General features: G+C 35.4%; 1 protein-coding gene across 3 annotated transcripts in view; it reads right to left on the bottom strand.

Annotated features, from left to right (window-relative positions):
- Positions 1-26,090, bottom strand: part of PPP1R12A (protein phosphatase 1 regulatory subunit 12A) — a 152,814-nt gene that overhangs the window by 79,606 nt on the left and 47,118 nt on the right. For all 3 annotated transcript variants that reach the window (XM_060114023.1, XM_060114024.1, XM_060114025.1), the window contains exon 2: positions 12,450-12,580. In XM_060114023.1, the coding sequence (XP_059970006.1) occupies positions 12,450-12,580 (131 nt within the window). The remainder of the gene's footprint in view (positions 1-12,449; positions 12,581-26,090) is intronic.

The raw sequence follows: 26,090 nt of genomic DNA, 5'->3' as shown, positions 1-26,090 counted from the left end.
CATTGACACTAGCGATGGAACAGCTCCTTGTTACTTCTGACTCCCCACCAAGCCTTCACCGATACCTCCCTGGCTAAGGAGGCTATGGGTGCCTCACTACTATACCCTATGTGGCCTCCACTGACACCATAAGGGGAGAAAGAGTTAGGCCTCTTTACTGACGGGTGGTGGTGAAAGTATTTACTCTCTACCAGGCCTCTTCTGACTCCACCCCAGTGGGGAGGAGTAGGAGCTCCTTTTTACTGCCAGGTGGGGGTGTACGTCCAGGCTTCCCACGTGGTCTCCAGTGCCAGTTAGGGGAGGGCTAGTTAACTATCCAATGGGGATGAAAATCTCAGCAGGTTCTGTATCTGGCCTAATCTGACATCATGACAGTAGAGGTGCTAGGGTACTTCATGATAGCCTGGTAATGTTGGAAGTCTATGCTCTCTACCTGGCCTCTGTTACTGAGGGTATGGGTGGGACCGAAGTTTTTTTCTGCAGTGTTTGGTTGGAGTAGTTTTTTTTTTTATTTTTATATTTTTTTAAGGTTTTAGGGTGCCCCTCTCCTAGTATTTGGCTAAAGAGGTTAGGCTTTTGTTGGGGCTTTTTTGGGGGGGCAGTGTGGGGCCATTGGTGCTTCTGGGTTATCAGGTTCCTCAGTTCCAACTGTGGTATATCTGAGGCAAAGAGAAAAGCCAGAAAATTACTCCTGTCATTCTTTGGATCCTGAGATCCCCAGGTGTTCTGTCTTCTATCTTATAGAGTCTTTGCATATTTTATATATCATGTTCAGGGTTTTTAGTTGTATTCAGCAGAAGGAATAGGGAAAAAACGTAACTATACTATTTTCCAAGAAGCAGAAATTCTCATTTTAATTGTCAGGAAATTGTAATGTTTATAACATTACCAATTTTAACCTTTTAAAAAATTTCATTTTATCAAAATCCCACAGGTAGAAGTATTATTTTTATATATAAACCCTGTTACTAGTCCAATAACATGGACTAATAATGTACCTTGCCAAATACTGTGCTAAATTTCTGGCATCATGGTTTCATAATTATGCTACAGATAGAATTAATTATGCAGATAGCAAAGACCAGGCTATTGTATGTGAGAGAAATGAATCTATTTGTGAAAGTGGGCTCTATTTTCCAGTTATCTAGGCACCCGGATTGTCAAAACAAAACAAAACACAAAAACAAATTCAAAATGTGCAGAAGGATTTAAATTCCTCTCCTCTCTTTGCAAAGCCACCTTTAAATACAGGAAATTCTGTAGGTTTTGTCTTCAGCATTTCTTATTTCTCTTAATTATTCCCCAGAACAGTGACTAGACTTCTTTGACCATGCACTAACTCCTGAAAATGCATATTTATTTATTAAAATCAATTACGTGCACTACTGTCTTACTCTATTACTGTATCTCCCAATTCCCAGAGGCAAAAATCCTACTCATTGTGTAATAATTCTAAGATATACATTTTCCCCAAATTTTAACATTGCTGAAATCTTCTACAATCTATTGACCTTACAATCAATTATGTCTTAGCAAAGGATAATGGCCACGATATGGTTGTCATCATCTGTCTTCATGTAACCCCAGTCACAGCTATTCATATTGTTTTCAAGTTCAACTGATTTATGTGCATTCATACCTTTGATACCTTATTTACTGAGCTTAACTGTTACTTAAAATGTCTTCCTTGATGGTGTCTGAAACTTTTTGTTGATACCTTGTAGTAAGATCAAGAAAACACCACCAACAACACTTGCAGAATGCTATCAGTGGCTTAGAAGAAAATCCCAAAGGCAACAATAAAACGTACTTAAGCAATGCTGCATCCAAGACACTACAATTAGATAAAGAATGATACTGTGTGTGGGGGGGGAAAAAAAACCCCAAGGTGCTTAAAAACAAAATACCACACACACTGTATTACAGTTTTTTTTTTAACCTTTTAAACTGGTACATAAAATAATGACAATGTGTTATGACGATGGCATCTTAGATTTGATGAAATTCAGTTTATGTATTATAAACATACCCAAAGAAGTCCTGGCTTCCTATTGCACCTTTTTAATTGGCATCTCAAACTAGGCCTATTTAAATTCACATTCCACTACACTCTTTCCTCTGCTTCCCTCAATCTTGCTCTTTAATTCCTTAATACTAAAGTTAAAGGGCATCATTTTCCCAAATACAAAGGCTAGAAAGGAAGGCAGAATGGTGTAGCGTCTTAAAGTGCAGACTTGACAAGTTAGACTGTCTAGGTTCAAATCCTAGCTCTGCCAATTATCGTGTGTGATTTCTCTCTATGACTCAGTTTCCTCACCTATAAAATAAGAATTATAATACAGGCCAACCATCACTCATCCAAACCCAGATTTCAAAACTTTTCTTTTTTTAATTAATTAATTAATTAATTAATTAATTATCTATTTATGTATGGCTGCATTGGGTCTTCGTTGTTGTGCGCGGGCTTTCTCTAGTTGCGGCGGGTGGGGGCTACTCTTCATTGCACTGCATGGGCTTCTCACTGCAGTGGCTTGTCTTGTTGCGGAGCACAGGCTCTAGGCATGTTGACTTCAGTAGTTGTGGCACACAGGCTCTAGAGTGCAGGCTCAGTAGTTGTGGCTCACGGGCTTAGTTGCTCCATGGCATGTGGGATCTTCCCAGACCAGGACTCAAACCTGTGTCCCCTGCACCGGCAGGTGGATTACTAACCACTGCACCTCCAGGGGAGCCCTCAAAACTTTTCATATTTTAGAAATATAATATTGTAGATTATGCAACACTGTTATTGAGTCTGGGGCAGTACTCCGTAACCAAACACGTTAATATTTTTGCAAAAAATAAGTTTAGTTAAGTGGGGGAGAAACAAAGACTATAAATAGCCTCATATCAGTTCAAGTCACGGTGAGTTGCCAAATGAGCCTACACCAAACTTACAATGTATTTTGTCATTTTTCAGAGTTTTGAGGGTTTGGAATTGTGCATCTGGGCCTGTGGGGTGGTGGCAGCAATATATTTTCATGTAATTGTTGGGATGACCAAAATTATGTATATTAAAGGACTTAGAGCAGTGACTGGCACACAGTAAGCACTCAATAAATGCTAGCTATTATCAGCATTATCACTACCTTTGATTTTTCCTCCCACCTTACTATCAAGATCCAGTGAGTCACACCAAGCCTTATTAATTTTATTTTCCAAATTTCTTTCAGATCTGCCCCACTTCCAAGCTCACTGCCACTGCCCTGTCTCTAACTCCCTAATCCCTAATCTGTTCAAGCTCCCTCATCAGTCAAGAATTGTCTTCTTAAACTACAGAGTAAGGATCATCATGTTCCTAACAACGCGTCACCACTAAAGGTCAGGTGGCAAAAGGCATACAAAGTCCTCTGTGCTGTAATCTCAGCTCCCTCTTCTCGTCTTATCAGTTACTCTCTCCATATACCACGAACACTCGTCTCCTCAAAAACCGACGACTCCAGGGGGCTTCCCTGGTGGCGCAGTGCTTGAGAGTCCGCCTGCCAATGCAGGGTACACGGGTTCGTGCCCCGGTCCGGGAAGATCCCACATGCCGCGGAGCGGCTGGGCCCGTGAGCCATGGCCGCTGAGCCTGCATGTCCGGAGCCTGTGCTTCGCAGTGGGAGAGGCCACAACAGTGAGAGGCCCGAGTAACGCAAAAAAACAAAACAAAACAAAACAAAACAAAATGATGACTCCAAAGAAGTCCAATGCAATCACGACCAGTACTTACTTGGTTAACCAGAAAAGCTGATTAAAATAGGGAATAGTAAAACATAATACATATTTGAAAATAAATAAATGCAAGACATTTATTTCAACGTAGACAATACTGGGGAACGTCTCCAATGACTTAAATCCATGCTCCCTTTCTTACATAAATGACAGTCATAATGCACTGTCTAAGACTTCAAAGTGTCTTAAAGTGAAACAAACACTAGAAGTCAACAGAAAAGCAATCTGAGTATATACTCCTAGATATTTTTTCTTTCAATCTTTCATTTGTTGCACCCACACCTAATTAAACAGCAATTATATTCTTAGGACCTTGCCTTTATTGAGGCTTTCCAAAATATTTAACTTAGTAATAGCAATAACTTTCTTTTCTGTACACATTTCATCAGTTTTGGATATTTAATTAAATTATAAAATCACTAACAAGTGGAATAGATATTAATAGGCTAGAACACACACAACTAACTTTTGGTAGGCTTGCAATTCAACTGGTGGAAACAGAAGTAAGTGAGCCTAGTAGAAGTAGTCTATTTGTTGCAATGTTCAGTTTTAACAACTTTATGGGAATCAATCAATATGTTTTAACAAAGAAATGGCAAATGTTAGTTAATAGAGTGGAGGCCAGTTGAAAGAGCTTTAACCATGTATTATTTCCCATTCATGACTAACATGACTTTTCTCAGACAACTCCCAACTCCCAGAGGCAAAAACCCTGCTCATTGTTTAATATAACAGTTAATGTCACCTCCTCTGGAATCTTTCTCTGAATGGCCTAAACAGAACTGATCACTTCTTCCTCCATGTTCCTTGTACATCTCTTCGTCCATTTATTCTATCTAGTACTGGCAAGTCAAAGCTTGAAGATTAGGAGCGGTTGCAGTCATTTTTACATCTTACAATGCCTAACGCTACTATAGGAGACAGTTGTGATAGAACAGAAAGAACATCAGAATTTGAGTCTTGAGAATGAGGGTCCAGTTCTGATTGTGAAATGGAAATAACAGTGAACACGCCCATACAGTTGTTAAAAAAAACCGGGTAGGAATGTATATGAGAATATTAGTTTCGGGCAAATATACCTCATTATTATTATAGCAAAATATAAATAAGTATCTTGTGAATAAAATCTTAGCATTTTCAAAGGATCTTAGATTCAGTTTCACCTTCTGAGACTTCTAATCAAAATATAGTCTGCTTTACACTAACTATGTATCATTCTTGACAAGAAATATGTAAATAACCGAAATGCATGGATTTGCCAACTCTTCTTGGTGCTCAAATACCCACATATCGAAGTAAAGAGGACAAATGACTACTTCACTCTCCCCTGCTCCTCTCATCTAGCTAGGTCTGCTCTAAGACCAAATGATCAGATGATAGTTTTCTTTATTAAATAATCCAGGAGAACCAAGAGCTTAGCTATTTTTCACTAAAAGTAGTGACCAAAAATAGAATTATGAATAACAACAACTAATTCAGCTAACTTTACTGATAACTAAATATATGCCATAGATTGTGCCAAGTGTCTTATAAACACTATCTTATCTAATCTTCACAATAATCTTATAGAATAGGGATAAGCGTTAACATTCCTATTTTAAAGATGAGGAAACAGAGGTTCAGAGAAGCTGGTAATTTGTCTAAAGTTAATAGCAATTAAATAGCAGAGTTAAGATTAAAGTAGAGTTGTCTCATTTCTGAGCTTGATATCAGGAATATTATAACGTTTCTCATAGGCATGGTGGTGCAATTTATATAGTTCTTAAATTGGTAGGAATTTCTGATTCTTTTACCAAAAATAACAACATTATTGAATTCCAGGCGGAGGAATCAGCAGGTGCAGACTATGAAGCAAGATGCCTAGTTTGTTTAAAGGCTCAGCAAGGGGACCCGTTTGGCCAACAAAGAGAGCCTGGAGAACGTGGAGAAAATGATACCAGAGAGGTCACAGAGGGTCAAACCACAGCCTGTAGGCCACCAGAACTCTGGTTTCTAAATGCATTATAAACCCACTGGAGGGTGAAGGGCTTTGAATGAAAATGTGATGTTATTCCACTTGCAATATTTTAAAAGGATCATTCTGGCTGCTGTGCAGAAAACAGATGGGGGGAAGAGGATGGTTATGGTTAGAATGACTCCAACTGCAATAATTTCAGTGAAGAACAGCATCCAGGATCAGGGAGAAATGAAAGAGGTGATGAAACAGTTAGATACTGGATATATTCTGAAGGATAAGCCAAGAGAAATCTTGAGGATTCTGTTGTATGTTTATGAAATAAAGGTTATAGTGAAGAAGCCATGCCATAGATAAGCCACCAGAAATATTTTAAAAAGTTATATCCTTAAATAGCTGATTCTTTAATGATCAAATAACAAAGCTAATGAAACTTTTTCCATGCTGTAAATAAGACCATGAAGATGTCACTGAATGTCACTACCAGTATATTATAATGATATGAAATCTTAAGCAATGTCTTCAAAACTACTCCAAACGTGAAGAAAAATAGGTTAAATGTACTAATTAATCAACATTCCATTCTATATACTATGAAACCACATAATGCTAGCCTAACACAGGGCTAATTTTCTGTGCTACTGAAAAAGTTTAGTACAAACACTAAAGCTACTCAAGATAAAAGTGTTCCTTAAACATCTGTGGCAGAAGCCTAAAAAAGAAATGTAGTGACAAAATTAAAGAGACAAAAGAGATAATAATCACACCAATAACCAAAATGTTAATAAAACAAATCATTTAAGTTTTATTATTCAAATACAAAATAATTTTTTTATTCTTATAAGTCATAGGAATTTTTGTTTATATGAAAAATAAAGACACTGCCAAGGCTAAAGTTACAGTCATTCAAATGAATAACATTCACTGGCCCATCAAGAAGGACAAGCTGAATAAACTACAATGACACTGCACAATAGAGTACTAAATACTACACCTGAAGAGAACAATGAGAAATAGCTCTATAACCCACTATATAGTGGTCTCCAGGAAAGACTGTTAAATGAAAAAAGAAAAGTGGAGAAATAGTGTATGATAGTCTTTCATTTATCTGCAAAGGGGGAATAATACTTATATTAAAACACAAACTGGGATAAAATATAAAATTTTAAAATGTTACCCATAGGAAATAGGGTGGTAGAGTAGGGACTGCCGTTAGAACCTGGTATTTTATGTAAATTATAAAACAAAATTAAACTAAACAAAAAACAAACTTAAACAATGAACTTAATGGTATATCTAGTTAGTGGCATAACCACACAGAAAAGAATTATTCCAAGTGACTTCAGCACACACAGTAATTTGATGGTATATTCCAAGTGGGATACCATAAGGACAAAAAGAAATGTCACCCCCCTCACCCCTGCCAAAAAACCAAAAACAAACCCCCAAACTTCAAACAGCTTTCAGTAATCATTATTGTTGTGGTACTGTTATAAGCAATCTAATGTATATGTAATATATGATGAAGCAAATTAGTAATTATGTGTTATTTTAATTCTACAGTTCTTGGCAATAAAGTAGGGGAGAAAGGAAATATTGATACAAGATAGAAGAGGTTAAAGAAAGACAACCTGATGCTGAATTTGAATTTGAAAGAACGATCAATGCAGCAGCAATGAGCACGTCTAGCACCCATTACAAGGAACAGGTTTCCTTAGAGAAATGGCAATTCCAGACCCAGGGCAGGAAATATAAAAGATGAGTCTGGAACATTTTTATACTACTAAAGAGCAAGGAAGCTTTTAAAGATCACTTTATTTGGTCATGTCCCAAGGTCTTAGAAGCCAACATGAAGAGACTCTTGTAGACCAAAGATGGTATAACTTGCTAATTAACAAGGGCAATAATTGCAATGGATTGAAATACATCAAGTACGTTTAAATGAATGTGCTCAAGTTATTTAGATCTCAAAAAAATCAATTAGTCCTTTTTGAAGGTAACTAGTAAACCAACTCATTATTTTAAAAATCAGTTTTCCTATAAAACTTGTACAAGGGGTAACCAAATAGTAGATATGAGGCAGTTTCCTTTAAAAAATATTTCAGCTAATAAAAAAGAAAGACAAAACTTAAATGCTGCCATCGTAAAACTCCTATATCTTCATCTAATTATTTCTTCATCTCATTATTCTTTTATCTATTATTTCTTTATTTTATTTGTTATTATTTCTTGGTTATTGAAAGCCAAGTCAGAGGACTTGGTTTTCAATGTTTTGCACATAATTTAAATATATAATTCAGTTATACTTAATGGCTAGAGTTATAATTAACCGATTGTTATAGACTGGAACAATAAATTGAATAAATTGAATACATAATTTCTTGGGCTCCATAATCATTCTAGTATGTCCAGAAGTCATAGTTCTAGTATGTCCAATTTTACTTCTAGTCCATAGCCCAATGACATCAAACTACAGCTTTTAGGGAAGAATACCTTGATGTGACAGTGAGAATTTTATACTGCCTGTATTAGTTTGCTAGTATTACCATAACAAAATACCATAGACAAAGTGGCTTAAACAACAGAAATTTATTTTCTCATAGTTCTAGAGGCTGGAAGACCAAGATCAGGGTGTTGGCAGGTTTGGTTTCTTCTGAGACTTCTCTCCTTGGCTTACAGATGGCCACCTTCTAACAGTGTCCTTACTTTGTCTTTTCTCTCTGTGTGCAAGCCCCTGGTGCCACTTTTTGTGTCCAAATTTCCTCTTATAAAGATACAGTAAGATTGGATTAGGGCCCACCCTAAGGGCCTCATTTCAATTTAATCATCTCCATCTATACAGTCACATTCCAAGGTTCTGGGGGTTAGGCCTTCAACATATGAATTTTGTGGGGACATGATTCAGAGCGTAACACTGTCAATTCAGCACCCCAAAGGAAGAGAATAATGTTAATGCATACATTTCAATATGTGACCCATCAGTACATAGTAAAACAATGCATATACTGACCTTTAACATTATGCTCCCCAAACTCACTTCATTTATTCTTCCTCTAATCCACTCTGGCGAAGGGGCATTATTCAACAATCTCTATTTTTGGTTTTCCCTAAGACTTCTACCTTATTCATAGCAGGGAGATGTTGAAAGTAATTACTTTGGTGAAAATGTGAGAAAATTGAGCCAGAATATGAAGAGCTCTCATTCATCTATTCACTTGGCTTTTGCTAGGCTAGAGACCAGATGTGAAATTGTTAATTGTCGAGAAACGAAACTGCAACCCCACATTCTTTGTTCTACTATCTCCAATAGAGGTCAAACATTTAGAACTCGCTGTATCCTACCCAATCATCCACAGAGCCTTATAGTGAACTATCTGTGCATCACTGTTTGCTTTACCTCTCAGTTCAATAGGGTTGAATTAGTACTATTCTGTGCAAAATATAGTTGGTAAAGAAGCATGTAAACAACTGATATGTTAGAGATGATGAAGAATCAGCCAGGAACATTAGGAGGGTTTCTGGAAGAAGTGATTCTAACACAAACTGCAGCTTGTGTCTGCTGCAGTCTGGTAGTAGCTGGTCAAGTAAAGAAATGAGGCAAATGAATCACTATGAGCAAAGACACAATGATATGAACCAGCAGGGAATGCTGGGGAACTGAAAGTGGTCTAGTATTGACAGAGTAAAAAACGTAGAAAGCAATATGAGAAACAAGAGCTAGGAAGAAGCCGGATCATTCCCATTTTATAAATAATATTAATCATAGAGGCTAAGTAGCTCAGCCAAGGGCACAAAGGTAGAGGATGGCAGAACCAAGATTTGCAAACAAATTTAACTCCAAATACATCACTTAGCAGAGTGACCCAATTTTCCATGGTTTATAACTGTTGTCTCTACGTCATTATTAATAGGGCCTTCCTTTATCCTATAAATGCTCTGATTTGGGAGGTATCTTTCATTCTACCTCTTAAGCCACCATGCTGTATGTTTTCTAGACCCAAGAAAACTAGGATTTTGGATTTCATTAACTTCTCTCCCTCATTAGTGAAATTAATTACTGAAAGAGATAATGCTGGTGAAAATAATCATGCATTTAGAAGGGTTTTAGGCAATCATCACGTAACAAATAGCCCTGTATACACGAGAGTTGAACTGTCTTTTATAAAAATATTATCATTATTTAAAAAAAAGAATCTCAGAGGGCAGAAAGAGCAAAAAAGGAAAAGTCATCATTCTTTTAATTTTAATTTTGTTCAAAAAAACAATAAATTTAAATATAGTTGACACTTGAGCAACATGAGGGTCAGGGGTGCTGACTTTCCCTGAAGTTAAAAATCTGTGAATAACTTATAGTTGGCCCTCCACATAAGCAGACCCCCTGTACCCATGGTTCCTCAGTATTCCTGGTTCCACAACAGTGGATTCAACCAACTGCAGATCACGTAGTACTGAAGTATATACTGTTCAAAAAAATCCATGTATAAGTGGAACCACGCAGTTCAAACCTGTGTTGTTCAAGAGTCAATTATACTTCAGTTATACCACAGCCATTAATGCCATAAATGCCTATATAAAGGTAGTTAGATCAGCAAAACTATAGTCAATCTTGGTCAAAATAGGTCATTTTTGTTTGTATAAGTCCCATGAAACATATATTCCGTATCCCACCTTCCAAAAAGAAGAAAAGTTGTAGCTACTCTACTGAAACTATTAACACCTGCAGCAGACTGCTCACCCCTCCTCACACTTACTTCCTGGGATTAAAAAAACTGAATATGCCAGATACTTGTTTCTCCCAGCAAAGACATGGGCAAATTACCAAGCCCAGGCCAACATAAGTCCCTTAAGGGGAAATATGCTGCAGTCAGAGGGCTCTCTAGGGAAGATTTCCCTCCTTGATAGTCACAGAATATGGAGAAGATACTTTCCACTCCCCATCCACTTTTTATTTTGCTCTTGGATGTGCGTATGTAAAAACACAATTCAGGAGCTGTGGCAATCATCTTGTGACCAGGAGGGGACAAGGCTAAGAATAAAGTCCATATTTGGGAAAGGCAGAAGAAGAAAACACCTGAAAGACTCCAAGCCATGATGACAGCACTGAGCAGCTTAATAAATAAACCTGAATGCCCTTCCTCTAAACTATGTATTATCCTGTACAACAAGTACCCTTTCTCTTTAGGTCAGTTTAAGTTTGATGCTGTTACTTACATCTAAAATCATCCCAACTGACACAATGGGTTGTTAATCAAGTCTACAAGAGGAAATTATTCAGGACAATTATTACTGTCTTTTCAAACTCAGAAGCATGAATTAAAAAGGAAACACAGGATTACACATCTGAAGAAAGAAGCTGGGTTTTCATTTTCCCAAAAAGATAAAAAAGATAATGGTCAAAAGTTAATACACACTGAGTATTTCCTATGTGCCAGGAACTATACTTGGTGGGTTATCTCAGTTAACCCTCACAACAAACCTAGAAAATATTATTCCCATTCTACAGAGGAGAAAGCTGATGATTATAAAAGTTAAGCAACTTGCCCAAGGTCATACCGCCTGAGAGTGGTTGAGGAAGCCTTCATAATCCACATTAGTTGACTTAAGAGCCTAAGTACCAAATATTTAAGGACAGCTGAAGATAAATGCACCTTAGCTATTTTTTTCTATGAAGATGAAGTCCAAGCCCTTTGTTGAGCATGAAAAGAACAGAAAGGAATAAAGAGAAACACAATTAAAATTATGAATAACCACTGTTGATTTACAATGGCAAAAAGAATCCTTCATTTTACACATAAAGAAATCAAAGCCCAGAAGGAGGAAACAAATTATCAAAAGGTGTAGCGCAGTCAGTGTTAGAGTCAAATAGCTCAGATTTTCTGATTCCCAGAGCACTTTTCATTTCACCAAACACAGCCTCTCCTTTAAACTGGTATACTGTATCTCCAATACACATGGGGGCTGGAGGCAGTGTATGTGTGCATGAAATGTACAAAGAAATAAAACTATGAAGACTTACTAAGAGAGATTCACAGAGTAGGACTACCATATTCAATATTTATTAGCTGATAAGCTTTGATGCGAGCAGATAGACAATAAAAATGTTTACGGTGCTGGATACACAGCAACAAGAAAAAATAAGATAATTCGATGAAAAAATTATTTTGTCAGGATATGTATACTTCCTTGTTAAATTTTTGAAGAATCAAATTTTCTCAGAAAGTACTCCCCTATTAAAGGTAGTTAAGAATACAATGACTATTTTCACTAAATTTTCATGTTTTTAGAAAACAATCTTAATAAAAACTAAGCATAAATATATTGAATAATTGGAGAACTATGTATCATATTCTTTCTTTAGCAAAGTAACCTAATTCAGAATTATTGTTAATTTCCCCTAACAATTCGTGATTACACAGGGATATACTAGATTGCTAAATATTAACCTTGAATCATTTGACAATACATGTACTCAAAAGAAAAGGAGATGGGGCTGGAGAATGTGTACAATTACTCATATCAATTCAAAGTACCAAAAGTCAAAGATGGTAGGGAGACAAGAAGATGATCTCACACCAAGAGACTATATTTGGATTCCCATGATCTACTTATTCTCTTTCCTGGGAAGAATAATTTTTATGAATTAAGGTAATGTAAGAGTTCACTCATTTATCTATAACAACAATTTCTATAAAATCTCAAGTCTCTAAATAGTATTTGGATAAAAACAAACACAGAACTAGCTTACTCTGCAATATCAAGATATCCACAAGAAGCAGCTGCATGTAGTGGTATCCAGCCTTCGTTATCAGGTTGATTAATATTTGCTCCATTTTCTACCAGAAACTTCACCATATCAACATTGTCATCAATGCAAGCCTAAAAACAAAATAGAAAGCAGGATTAGAAAATTTTTGAATCAGTACTCCCAACAACACATCAGTAGAATAAAATTCCTATTTTGAAGCTTTTATAACATATTTTCTATAAGGTAGTCTCTTGCCATCTTGATTGTACTGCTATGAAGTAGGCCAATGGTACTACCTAAATTTTAATAGTCCTTATTACTTAGATACTCATATAATACTGTATGTGACTAGACTTTTTATGCCAACCCCATGAGGAAAACAAGTACATGTCAACATGGAAACAATCAAAACATTATAATTAAGTACCAATAATATCCTCTATAGCAGTGGTTCCCAAACTGTGGTCTGTTTAGGGAGTGGGATCCCTTCAGGGAGGTGACATGGTCAAAACTATTTCCAAAGTAATACTAAGATGGTATTTCCCTTTTCACTGTGTTGACATGTGCACTTGAGTATGCAAAAGCACTAGTGGTAAATATGTTTCTGTCTAAGAATAAATCAAGGCAGTGGCAAAACAAACAAACAAACAAACAAAAGCACAGCACTTTACTGTCCTTGTATTCACCACTCTGCACTCACAGGTTTTTTTTCTTTCCCAAGCTATTTTTACTTATGAATGTCCTTGACAATGCAGTAAAAACTATAAATTTTATTAAATTTTGACTCCTGAATATACATCTTTTAAATACTCTGTGGAACAAGACAGGAAGCATGAATAAAGCATTTCTTCCAAGTATAATGACTGCCCTGAGGAAAAACACTTGTGCAATTAATCTGCAAGCTGATCTAGCCACTTTTTCCATGGAACATCATTTTTAAAAAAATTTTTTTATTGGGGTATAGTTGATTTACAATGCTGTGTTAGTTTCAGGTGTACAGCAAAGTGAATCTGTTATACATATACATATATCCACTCTTTTTTAAAAATTCTTTTCCCATATAGGCCATTATGGAATATATTTTTACTTAAATGGCAAACTATAGTTAGTCTAACTTGGATGTTGGCAGAAATTTTCTTGAAAATGAACAAAATCTGTCAAAAAAACTAACAGTATTTGTTGCCAATGATAAAATTCAAGCTTTCAGGAGTAAATGAATTAGTTATTTTAATTAAAAAATGCCATTTATATAACATGGGTAAAGTATTGCTTTAATTCATTTAAAAATGAATTAATAAATATATAGTCCTCTGTTTTAACCTCTAGTACTGTAAATATTAATATATACAACCCACAGAAACAAAGCTCTTTGAAGTCCTTCATAATTTTTAAGAGTATAAAGGGGTCCTGAGATGAAGCATTTTGAGAACCGCAGCCTATAGTAAATAAGAAGGGAACTTTTTCAATGCTTACTTTGTGCCAAGTAGTATGATTGGTGCTTTATCTATTTTACTGATTTGTATATATTATCCTCACAAAATCCCCCATGAGAATGGGAATTTTGCTGTATCCCCAGCACCTTTTACCATTCTTTGCATGTGGTAGGGGCTCAATAAATGAATAAATGAACAAGAAAGCTAAGATTCAAAGAGATCAAGTAGCCTGAGTAAGCCACAGAGATGGGAAATGACAGAGCTGAGATTCTATCACAGATGTTCAGATTCCAAAAAATAAGCTCTTTCCACACTTAACACCATATCCACAGATGTTCCTATTTCACCAACTATTTCTCACCTATTTTGCAGTCTCTGAAACAGGATATCATACACTCTAGGCACTTAATAAGTGCTTGCTGTATAAATAAAACCAATTTTCCTTTACCTATCACAGAAGCAAAAGAAAACAGTTTTAGTAGCTTTTTCCTAGGGGGGAAAAATGACAAAGTTGGTGTCAGGAAAAGCACTAAGGACAAAGTACTTTACACCTAAAGTGGAAAAACACTGACAAGTGTTTGGCTGTAGGCTCTAGTTCTGGCTCTGCCACAGATTTTATAGCTGTGAACAAGTAATTTAAACTTTTTGGGCTCTGTCTTTCAAGTGGAGGAAAGAAGCTGGTGGGTTACATATCTCTAAGATTCCCTAACATGTTTAACATTCTTATATATCCAAGATTCTTCCCTTTGGAACAAGTTACAGGCAATCTGAAGGCAAGATCTCAAAGTGCCCAAACAGTACTTTACACATAGCAAATGGTAAATGAGTATAGATAAACAACATTCATATAAAGTTTAAATATATACTGCTTGGGAAAAGAACTGTTTTTTCAAGGAGCAGTGGTTAAAGGGTAGGAGAGATTTGAGAACCACAGCTATCTAATAACAAGAAACATCAAAATTCTACTGTATTATGAAGTAGTTTATAAAATGTTATTTGAGATAGCTAATGACTCACAGTGGCTTGAAATAATATTAGATCTATTTATAAGTTTAAGCATTAATTTTCCTTGAGAAAAGATATTAAATTGTATTCTCTCTCTCAACCTCTTTTAATTCCTACAGGCTCCAAAACAGTATTCTGATTTTATCATTGATATAAAAATAAAAAACTCAGGGCTTCCCTGGTGGCGCAGTGGTTGAGAGTCTGCCTGCCGATGCAGGGGACATGGGTTCGTGCCCCGGTCCGGGAAGATCCCACATGCCGCAGAGCAGCTGAGCTCGTGAGCCATGGCCGCTAAGCCTGCACGTCCGGAGCCTGTGCTCCGCAACGGGAGAGGCCACAGCAGTGAGAGGCCCATGTACCGCAAAAAAAAAAAAAAACAAAAAACAAACTCTACCTGATAAATGTTTTTTAATACAAATATGATTATTGTTTTTTAAAAATGGAGAAAAACGTCAAAACAAGAAATTATAATAAAGATATATGGGAAATGCTCACAATATATTAAGTTTTTTAAAAAGGATACAAAACAGTTTGCCTAATATGATTCTAATTTTACTTTAAAAACTACACAAAAGACTAGAAGAATATATAAGTTAATAGTCATTGTCATTGGTTGTGTGACTATGAATAATTTTTATTCTTTAAATTTTTCTATATTTTCAAAATGTGTACAATGAATAGGCAGTGTTTACATAAAAAGAAAATCTAAGCCTTGATTCTTAAATGAAAAATATTAAATCTACTGTATGGATACGGAGAAACAACCAATTGCTGATAAAAGTGTAAAATTCATATAACCCCTTCAGAAAACCATTTGACAGTATCTACTAAAGCTATATAGAATTGATAAATAAATGGGGTGGGATGCACGTGTATATGGGGAGAGTCTACTCATGTAATAGAATCCTATACATCAATGAAAAAAGAATAACAAACAAGAAGAACAAACTAATGCTACCTTCAACAACATGGGTAATCCCTGCAGACATAATATGTGAGCGAAAAAAAGCAGACACAAAGGATACAAACTGTAAGTTTCCAGGAAAACCTAATCCCTGGTTATAAAGCTCAGAATCCTGGTAAATTTGTGGGGAAATAATAGGAGGGGCAGGAGGGAGCTTTTTGGAAGACTGGAAATGTTCCCTAGCTTTCTGATTTTTTACATAGGCATATATATATGTAAAAATTCACTGAATTATATGCTGTATACTTCATTGTATGCAAATTATACCTCATTTAAAAAAAAAGAAAAAGAAAAAAATAGGCTACCATGTATTAAAAGCCTACTGTATATTATCTCCAGTATAAAACACTTTATCTTTCTCTAAATTGCATATGCTAAAACAGGTCTTCCTTTAATTTCTATCCCCTGCCTCCCGAGGCTCCATGTATCAAATAGAATCTCTCTTTTAACTGATAATCTTTAAATATTATGAGTTCTCCCCGCTGCCCAAATTCTCACATATTCTTTTATAGGCTAAGCATCCCTAATTTCTCTGGCTATTCCTCATATTATATATGCTAAAAATTATATATGCTAAGGCCCTAGAAATACAAGGAAGGGAAAAGATCACATTAGTATAGGAGGCTAGTCCATAAACAACAATGATTAGGTAAGGGTATAATAGCAGTGGGTAGAAAGTACTAAAATATCATTGGGAACATAAAGAGATCTTGTGATTAAGACAGTCCATAAAGGAGAATACATTTGAGCAAGGTTTTGAAGATTACATAGGAGTTGTTCAACTCGCAATTCAACTAGAAGGAACTTCACTGAGCAGATGGACTATGACTTAAAAATGTGTGGAATAAATGAACAGAAAGTCATCCAGTGGTAGATAGTATCTGCAAGTTATAAAACAGAATAAAGCTAGGTGGTAAGAGGTCTGAATATATTGCAGGTAAAAAATCTGAACATAATGCAAAGATGACAGGATTTGACATTAGAGGTGGTTTTCAACCTAACTTTCTACTCCTACTCATCAAGAAAACCTGCTACACTCCCATCAGTAATAGTGGCTCAATTCAGCAGTAGGAGTAAGTAGGAGAAAACACTGTAGAATTTCAGGTAGATGATGTTTGAAAAGCCTATTCAGAGTTTAAAAGCAGAGGGTTGACATGATCAGATCAGTATTTCAGAAAGATTACTGGAAGTAGTATGAAGAGAGCAGAGCCTGAACTAAGCAACACCAGTTACTCAGAATGGATATTAAGAGAAATCTGGGAGAAAATGTACAAGGCTTAGTTAAAGATTGGATATGAAGGGCGAGGGACAGGGAGAGGTCATTCATGAAAACAAATACCACAGGTTTGAAAAGCAGGTTGGAGGAAGAAAGATAACTTTAGTTTTGGATATGCTGAATTGATTATAGGTGTCTGTATACTTATCTAATGATGCATATCCAGTAGCCACCTGAATATGCAGATCTAGAGCTTAAAAATGAATGTGGGATAAAAATATCTATTTGGGGCTTCCCTGGTGGCGCAGTGGTTGAGAGTCCGCCTTCCGATGCAGGGGACACGGGTTCGTGCCCCGGTCTGGGAAGATCCCACATGCCGCGGAGCGACTGGGCCCGTGAGCCATGGCCGCTGAGCCTGCGCGTCCGGAGCCTGTGCTCCGCAATGGGAGAGGCCACAACAGTGAGAGGCCCGCGTACTGCAAAAAAAAAAAAAAAAAAAAATCTATTTGGGAATTACCTGCATTAAGGTAATAATTAAAATAATGGGACCTAAAAGCACTCAGGGAAAGAATGTAGAGAAGTGATTTCTATGAAAATAGTAAGAGAAAGGTTAAAACTAAATTATAATCAGTATATTCTACTTGGAGGACAAAGACATTTGTGGTATTTTATTCAGTCAGTTATAGAGAGTTCTCAAGAAGCTCATCATCTAGTATGGAAGACATATACACAAGTAAATAAAAATATCAAAATGAATATGATAAATACAGTTATATGGCTGCACACTTCTTAACATGGAAGCCAAGAAGAGAAGAACTAAAGAAGAATGGTTGTAGTCAGGGAATACTTCCTGGAGGAGGCTCTACACCTGAACTTAACATATGAACAAGTAACAAACACTTCCTGGTGTATGAAGATGCAAAGTCACATATGGGGAGGATAAAGGTAGGCAGGATCCAGAACAGAGTCTTATTTGCCATCTTATGAGTAATTCTTTGACAGTGAAGATAAAAGATCCTCAGGACAAATGGTTAATTTTTAAAGTTTCTCCATTTTAAGAAGGTGACTGCCCTGGCTCTTTGAAAAAATTAACATTAGGAATAGCTATTCCCCAGTAAATGAAATGTTGCTGATTTTGATTTTAAATGTTTGTTTTTAAGTCAGTATAACTTAAGAAACATCAACAAAAATACCTGAAGCAGTCAATGTTAAATGTGCTTGTGCCTTTATTTTGTTTAAATGTAAAAAGTTTTTGAAATGTTTAAATATAAATTAAATGCTAAAAACATCGTTGTAGAACATATATTATAAAGGAATCTCAAGTTTGTGTTGTAAATTGTTCAGTGTTCTCCTGAATATTTACAAAGCATACACAATAAACTGGCAGACATGCCCATAAAAATATTCTTGCTAAGAGAATCAAAAGCTAACACATGCAGCACATTAAGATACATGACTTGCTGACTGTAAATATCTGACTAAATATGGTCAGTTTATTAAGCCATATATGGAAAGAAACAGAGTGACTCAAATACACTTCTAAAATCTTATCTGACATGATTTATCTTAAGTTTTTCTTAAATACATATTCCGAGCCATTACCAATAATAGATGATTGTGTGAAGACACTTTTGTCATTTAATCCCAGGTACGGGCAGCTTTGTTAACTTGAGCTATAAACTATCTCAATAAACTAGTTCAAGTACATAAAACATCTGTTTTTATTGAAAAGGAGGCCTAGTGATTTTTCTCAGCAAGTTAGCGCAAGGACAACCTTTGTTCCCCACTCATGTTTAGGAAAAAGTTCAAAAGCCTAATAACAAAGAATTGAATTATAAAGGGGCTACACAAAGTTGGCTCTAAGAAGACAGAGTCCATGCCTTAAAGACAGATTCTGGGTGAGGCACGTGGAGTTGAAAAATCATTACATTTCATTCCTAGAAGAGATAAAAACAAATGTGTTTAGCAACCATTCAATTCAATTGAGTAAAATCACAATTACAAAATAAACAGCATTTGAAATAAATTCTAACACTGTTATATTCCTTTTCATGAACAGACTCTAGAGCCAGATTGTCTGGGATTAATCCAGTTCTGCCAGTAGGCTGGTTGTCGTTGGGTCAATTATATAACATCCTGTGTGCCACAATTTCCTCTGGAAAATGAGGACAACAATAGTACCTACTTCAAAAGTTTACTAGGAGAGGTATATGAATTAATATATAAATCACTTAGAGCAGTACCTGTCAAATAGTAGGTACTATTATGTTTACATCAAGACATCATCCAAATGCTCAATCAACCCCATTAAATTTTTTTTCTTTTTCAATTCTCATCCAAAACTTACTATTTCATCCCTTTAAAATTACAAAACAAAGTTAAATGGTGGAGACTTGTCAAATATTCTTTGTAGTACCACTTTTGGTAAAAGTCCTCCTACCTACTAATGATTTCTAAGAGGATGATTAAATTTTAAAAGATGCATTAAGAAAATTTTAGGGATCAAACTTCCTTCCAACAAACTTTTACATATAGAAGTTTTAAATAAGCTCATTCGTACAAATTACATACAACACAAGACAGTAAAACAAAGGAAAAGATTTAGTTGTATAAATGTAATTATACCAACTTAGGTGAAAATATAATTATAGTCAATTAGATGAAATGCTTACAATTTGTACCTAATCATTACTAACACAGTTAATTACTGAAAGGTAAAAGACAAATTAATCTGAATACAGAAGTTCTCTAAAACAATTTCTACTTCCTTGAAACAATTCTTTATGACTCTTAGTAAGGAAAACTCAGTTCTACTCAACTGATAGGAAGAGAAATTTGTAGATACACCAGAAAATAGTCCATGCCCTAAGCATTCAGGGTGACACAGATGTCAGTGAGTATGTGTAAAGAGGAAGTAAACTGGAGATGTCCAAACAAGTTTTTGTTCTATTTTAAAGAAAACTTGGACATATCAAAGGAGGAATCACAGGTATAGTTCATACAAGAAAAATAATGAAGAACTCCGAGCAGCATTCCCATACTAAACAATAAAAAATATTGATAAATACCTTGGTCTTGCATTGAGACTGGCAAATAAATGAGCATGTACAATCTTAGGAGATCATCTATTATACTTAATAATGAAAACAAGTAAGTTCAGCACTGCATTTTAGTTCAATGATTTTTTTTTTTGCCTTTCTTATCTTATTTTTTATAAGCAGGTAGGGTCTCTAGACATAAAAATAAAGACCTGGCCTTACAATAAATCATATGTTCAAATGATAAAAATGATTGGAAGAATAAAGTTCAAAACACAGATTATACACAATGGCTAAACCATGGGAAATTCTTCATTGGGATTAAGAAAAATTCAGACTTACATAATATATATAGTATCCATAGGAGACACAATGCCTGACAAGGAGAAGATCCAATTTATCTTTGTGGATTGAATGAACTGGACAAGGCAAAAAGACTATAACAAAAATCTGAAAAAAGTCTTTTGAGAAAAAATTTCTAGGGGAAAAGTATAGTCATTGGTATCTGTGGGAGACTGCTTCCAGTACTCCCTGCAGATACCAAAATCTGCGGATGCTCAAGTCCCTTATATAAAATGGGGTAGTATTTGATTATAACCTACGCACATCCTCCTGTATACTTTAAATCATCTCTAGATTATTTAAAATACCTAATACAATGTAAATGGTTGTAAATACAATGTAAATGCTATGTAAAGAGTTGAAAGCTTGTGGCAATTTCAACTTTTGCTTTTTGGAACTTTCTGGAATTTTTTTGTGGACTATTTTCAACTCTTGGTTAGTTGAATCCTTGGATGTAGAGGAGGGCCAACTATAATCGACACATTGCATAAACATTCATACTTCATCTAACAAGTACTAAGTATTTGAATGAGAATGCCAAAAACTGGAAATCATAATTATTCCAAGATTAAAACACACCCTTTATCTACTCTTATTACACAACTGTTATTTCCTTTATTGATAAAGATCTATAAAGTAGTAAGTCAAACCTAGATCTTTAGAGGCCAAAGACTTTTATTTGAGGACTCAGTAAGGGAAGAATATTACTTCTAGAGTTTAGAATCCTTATGGGTATAAAAATGTTAAACTTTGGGATCATTCTTTGACAAATAACTTTTATGGACTGCCTACTATATATAAAGCAATGAGCCAGCCACTTTGGTGGATACAAGGACCAGCAGTAGAGAGTATATTTTTTGTTTCCTTTATGCACGCTGCCTGTCACATAGCAAGTCCATAATAAATACATGTAAAATGAATCAAAATAAAATGCAAACCTCTCCTTAATGAGCAGGTGTTTATGACCTAGTGTATGTGTACATAAAACTGTACTAAGTACTGTATAAGACATGCTGCCTTTATTACTGTTGCATGTGTTCCAGTCTTTTCTCACTACTGGATTATAATCTCTTAAGAATAGAAATTGTCTTATATATCCCACAATGCCTAACAGTGTTACTCAGCAAATTTTTCTTAATGGACTAAAACAATTGATCATGTACTACTGTTCTCAGGATGCTTATAATCTACTTAGGAAAATAAGATAAGCAGATAAAGAAAAATACTAAGCAATTTAAAAGCAACATAGCATTAGTGCTGGGAAAACTGGACAGCGACATGTAAAAGAATGAAATTAGAACACTACTTAACACCATACACAAAAATAAACTCCAAATGGATTAAAGACCTAAATGTAAGACCAGACACTACAAAACTCTTAGAGGAAAACACAGGAAAAACACTTTGACATAAATCATAGCAAGCTCTTTTCTGACCCACCTCCTAGAGTGATGAAAATAAAAACAAAAATAAACAAATGGGACCTAATGAAACTTAAAAGCTTTTGCACAGCAAAGGAACCCATAAACAAGACAAAAAGACAACCCTCAGAATGGGAAAAAATATTTGCAAATGAAGCAAGGGACAAAGGATTAATCTCCAAAATATACAAACAGCTCATAGAGCTCAATATCAAAAAAGCAAACAACCCAATCCAAAAATGGGGAGAAGACGTAAATAGACATTTCACCAAAGAAGACATACAGATGGCCAAGAGGCACATGAAAAGATGCTCAACATCACTAATTATTTTTTAATTAATTATTTATTTATTTTTGGTTGCATTGGGTCTTTGTTGCTGTGCGCAGGCTTTCTCTAGTTGCAGTGAGAGTGGTGTGTGGGCTTCTCATTGCGGTGGCTTCTCTTGTTGCAGAGCACAGGATCCAGTAGTTGTGGCACGGGGGCTCAGTAGTTGTGGCTTGTGGGCACTAGAGCACAGGCTCAGTAATTGTGGCGCATGGGCTTAGATGCTCCGCGGCATGCGGGATCTTTCCAGACCAGGGCTCGAACCCGTGTCCCCTTCACTGGCAGGCGGATTCTTAACCACTGCACCACCATGGAAGCCCCCAAATCACTAATTATTAGGGAAATGCAAATCAAAACTACGATGAGGTCTCACCTCACATCTGTCAGAATGGCCATCATCAAAAAATCCAGAAACAATAAATGCTGGAGAGGGTGTGGAGAAAAGGGAACCCTTTTGCACTGTTGGTTGGAATGTAAATTGATACAGCCACTATGGAGAACAGTATGGAGGTTCCTTAAGAAACTACAAATAGAACTACCATATGACCCAGCAATCCCACTACTGGGCATATACCCCAAGAAAACCGTAATTCAAAAGAACACAAGTATCCCAATGTTCACTGCAGCACTATTTACAATAGCCAGGACGTGGAAACAACCTAAATGCTCAACGACAGATGAATGGATAAAGAAGATGTGGTACATATATACAATGGACTATTATTCAGCCATATAAATAAATGAAATTGGGTCATTTATAGAGATGTGGGTGGACCTAGAGACAGTCATACAGAGTGAAGTAAGCCAGAAAGAGAGAAACAAATACCATATATTAACGCATATATGTGGAATCTAGAAAAATGGTACAGATGCACCTATCTGTAGGGCAGGAATAGAGACGTAGACATAGAGAACAGACATGTGGACACAGGTCAGGAAGGGGAGGGTGGGATGAATTGGGAGATTAGGTTTGACATAAATACACTACCATGTGTAAAACAGACAGCAAGTGGAAACCTGCTGTATAGCACAGGGAGCTCAGCTCGGTGCTCTGTGACAATCTAGATGGGTGGGATGGGGTGGGGGGGAGGGAGGTCCAAGAGGGAGGGGATATAGGTATACATATAGCTGAATCACTTCATTGTACAGCAGAAACTAACACAACACTGTAAAGCAATTTTACTCCAATTAAAAAAAAAAAGTTCACCTCCCCCAAAATAAAAGCAAAATAGCATTAATAAAAGAAAAGTGGGTACGTGAATAGAGATGAGTTAAAGAAATCTTTTTATACATAATAAATCCTTTACCAGGTTTCATTACTGTCTGAGCTCTGGAGATAGAAAGCCAGCTACAGGTAGCTGTTTTCCTTGTTGAATTCCTTTATCAGACATGATCACACACTGACCTAGAGGTGCTTAATCAATGAATATATACCAATAAGAAAATAATTTAATTTCAGGGGAAGTAATAAAAGCTTTTACATACTGTTTTATGCAATTCAATTAAAAACAACAACAACAGGTTACAAAGGAGTATGTATAATATGATTCAATTCTCTTCATTGATATTCCTTTGCAAGACTCTGGAAGAATACATGTATACCTCATTTTATTGTGCTTCACAGATACTGAATTTTCTTACATTGCAGATACTGCTTTTTTTTTTTTTTTTTTTTAACAATCTGAAAGTCTGGCAACTCTAGGTCAAGCAAGTCTATCAGTGCAATTCTTACCAACAGCATTTCCTTACTCTGTGTCTCTGTGTCACATTTTGGTAGTTCTCCCAATATTCCAAACTTTTTCGTTATTATTATATTTGTTATGATGGTCTGTGATCAGTTATCTTTGATGTTAATATTGCAAAAAGATTATGACTCGCTGAAGGCTCAGATGATTGCATTTTTAGCAATAATGTATTTTCAAATTAAGGTATGTACACTCTTTTAAAGACATAATGCTATTTCATACTTAACAGACTACAATATAGTGTAAATATAACTATTATAGGTACTAGGAAACCCAAGAATTCATGTGACTTGCTGTATTTGGATATTCACTTTACTGCGGTGGCCTGGAACTGAACCTGCAATATCTCTGAGGTATGCCTCTATATGCCAAAATGTTAATTAATAGAAGTCAAAGTCATTGAGTGAATTTCCAAAAACCTTATAGTAAGGACATAAAATTCTTATGGTTTTCCAAAACAAAAAAGAAAATCGCATAGTTGTTAGCTATCTGTTTCTTGATGAATTTCTTCAGTGCTCAGCAAAATATGTGGCCAATAAATAGCACAGACTCTTCATTAATTCAATAAATATTTATTAAGTGCCCACTACAGCAAGATACCATGCCAGCTGCTAGGAATACACTGGGGAAGGATATAAACCAGATTTCTATACTTATAAAGCTTACACAGTCCAGCAAACAAGAAAGATAACTAAACAAACAATAACAAGAGGCATGATAAATGCTATGGACTTAACTAGAGAACTTAACCTAGATTTAGGAGAAAGAGAGGAGAAATCAGAATCTCTGAGAATGGTGTTAAGGAATTTCCACTTTAAAAAGGCTCCCCATCTAAACCATAAAAACACACTAGATTGAGAACCACTGATATCCCCAGTAACTGAAGCTAGAGAAATAAACAAGGCACAAACAGCATACGTAAAACGTGATCAGAAAAGCCTATGTCAAACCCGGAGAGCTATGAGAATTTAATAAAGGGGAGACAAAATAAAGGGGAAGAAAAAATAAAATAAAAATTAAAAATATACATAGGTATGTAAGTATGCAAAAATTCAGGTAGAGAAAGCAGTGTGGAAGAAAATGCAACTCGACAAACTAAAGGAAATGCCCCATATTTTGGTGCTACTTAACAACACAATGAAAAAAACACGAGATCAAAAGGTAAGAAGATAAACCCTATTTAACAAAAAATTCAGCCAATTAAAATAAATTCAGAAATCAAGACACAGTGGTCAAAACTCATAACAAGTGAATCAAAAATAATGTAAATATTATAAATTCTAACAAGGTAGAAATATTAATACAGCTAACAAAACAAGATTAGGGGAGAGAAGAGCAGAAACGAATGAGTGCTGATTTCCTAATCTTTCCTAATGAGTAGTATGATCTTTCTAAAACTGGAACGTGGTTCAAAAAAATCCTATTGCAATGTATTGATATTATTCATAGCCTGTTTTCTTAATCTTAAAGGAATATTTAAGGAAATACTCCGTAGTTATAAAGAAAATTTATCTAAAATTTAAACATTACTTCAGTATTCAGGTTTTTTTCTTTTGGCAAATTAAAGCAACTCAATTTTACACATTTTAATTAAAATAGTATACATAATATGTCATTTTAAATAAAAGTATATCAAAGAATTTGCACAGAGATTCTAAAATAATGTTTCCTAAATGAATGATGGTTAGTTATGGATAATCAACATCCACTAAGCAACTATTATTACTTTTTTTTCAGCATATAGCACATTTCTTAACTCAAAGTTAAAAAAAGAGCCAAACACTTCCTACAATAAATTCAGTCTAATCAGAAATAAACATATATATAGATAAAATTACAAAACAATAAAGCCTCTCTAAAATTCTCCTCATTTAGTATACATGGATTATTTCAGTATACCTTTTCTAAAACCTCAAGAATTAAAACTACATATTAAAAATTGAAATATATATATTTCTATATATTAAAAAAATCAAATTCAGGGGAAAGGGAGAGGTTTGGGAAGGGAAAGGCAAATTTTTTGATATACCATGACATGAATAGGTGGAAAAAATTAGGGAAAAGTCAATCTAAGCTTTGGAGTTATATTTTTACATCCTTTTCAGAAATGAAAGAGCAAAGATATGTCTAACAAATGTTGAGAAGCTGGTAG

This window comes from Mesoplodon densirostris, chromosome 11 (genome assembly GCF_025265405.1).
Source record: "Mesoplodon densirostris isolate mMesDen1 chromosome 11, mMesDen1 primary haplotype, whole genome shotgun sequence".
Classification (NCBI taxonomy): Eukaryota; Metazoa; Chordata; class Mammalia; order Artiodactyla; family Ziphiidae; genus Mesoplodon; species Mesoplodon densirostris.
Note: the sequence above shows the minus strand (reverse complement) of the source record. Positions and strands in the feature narration are given on the sequence as shown.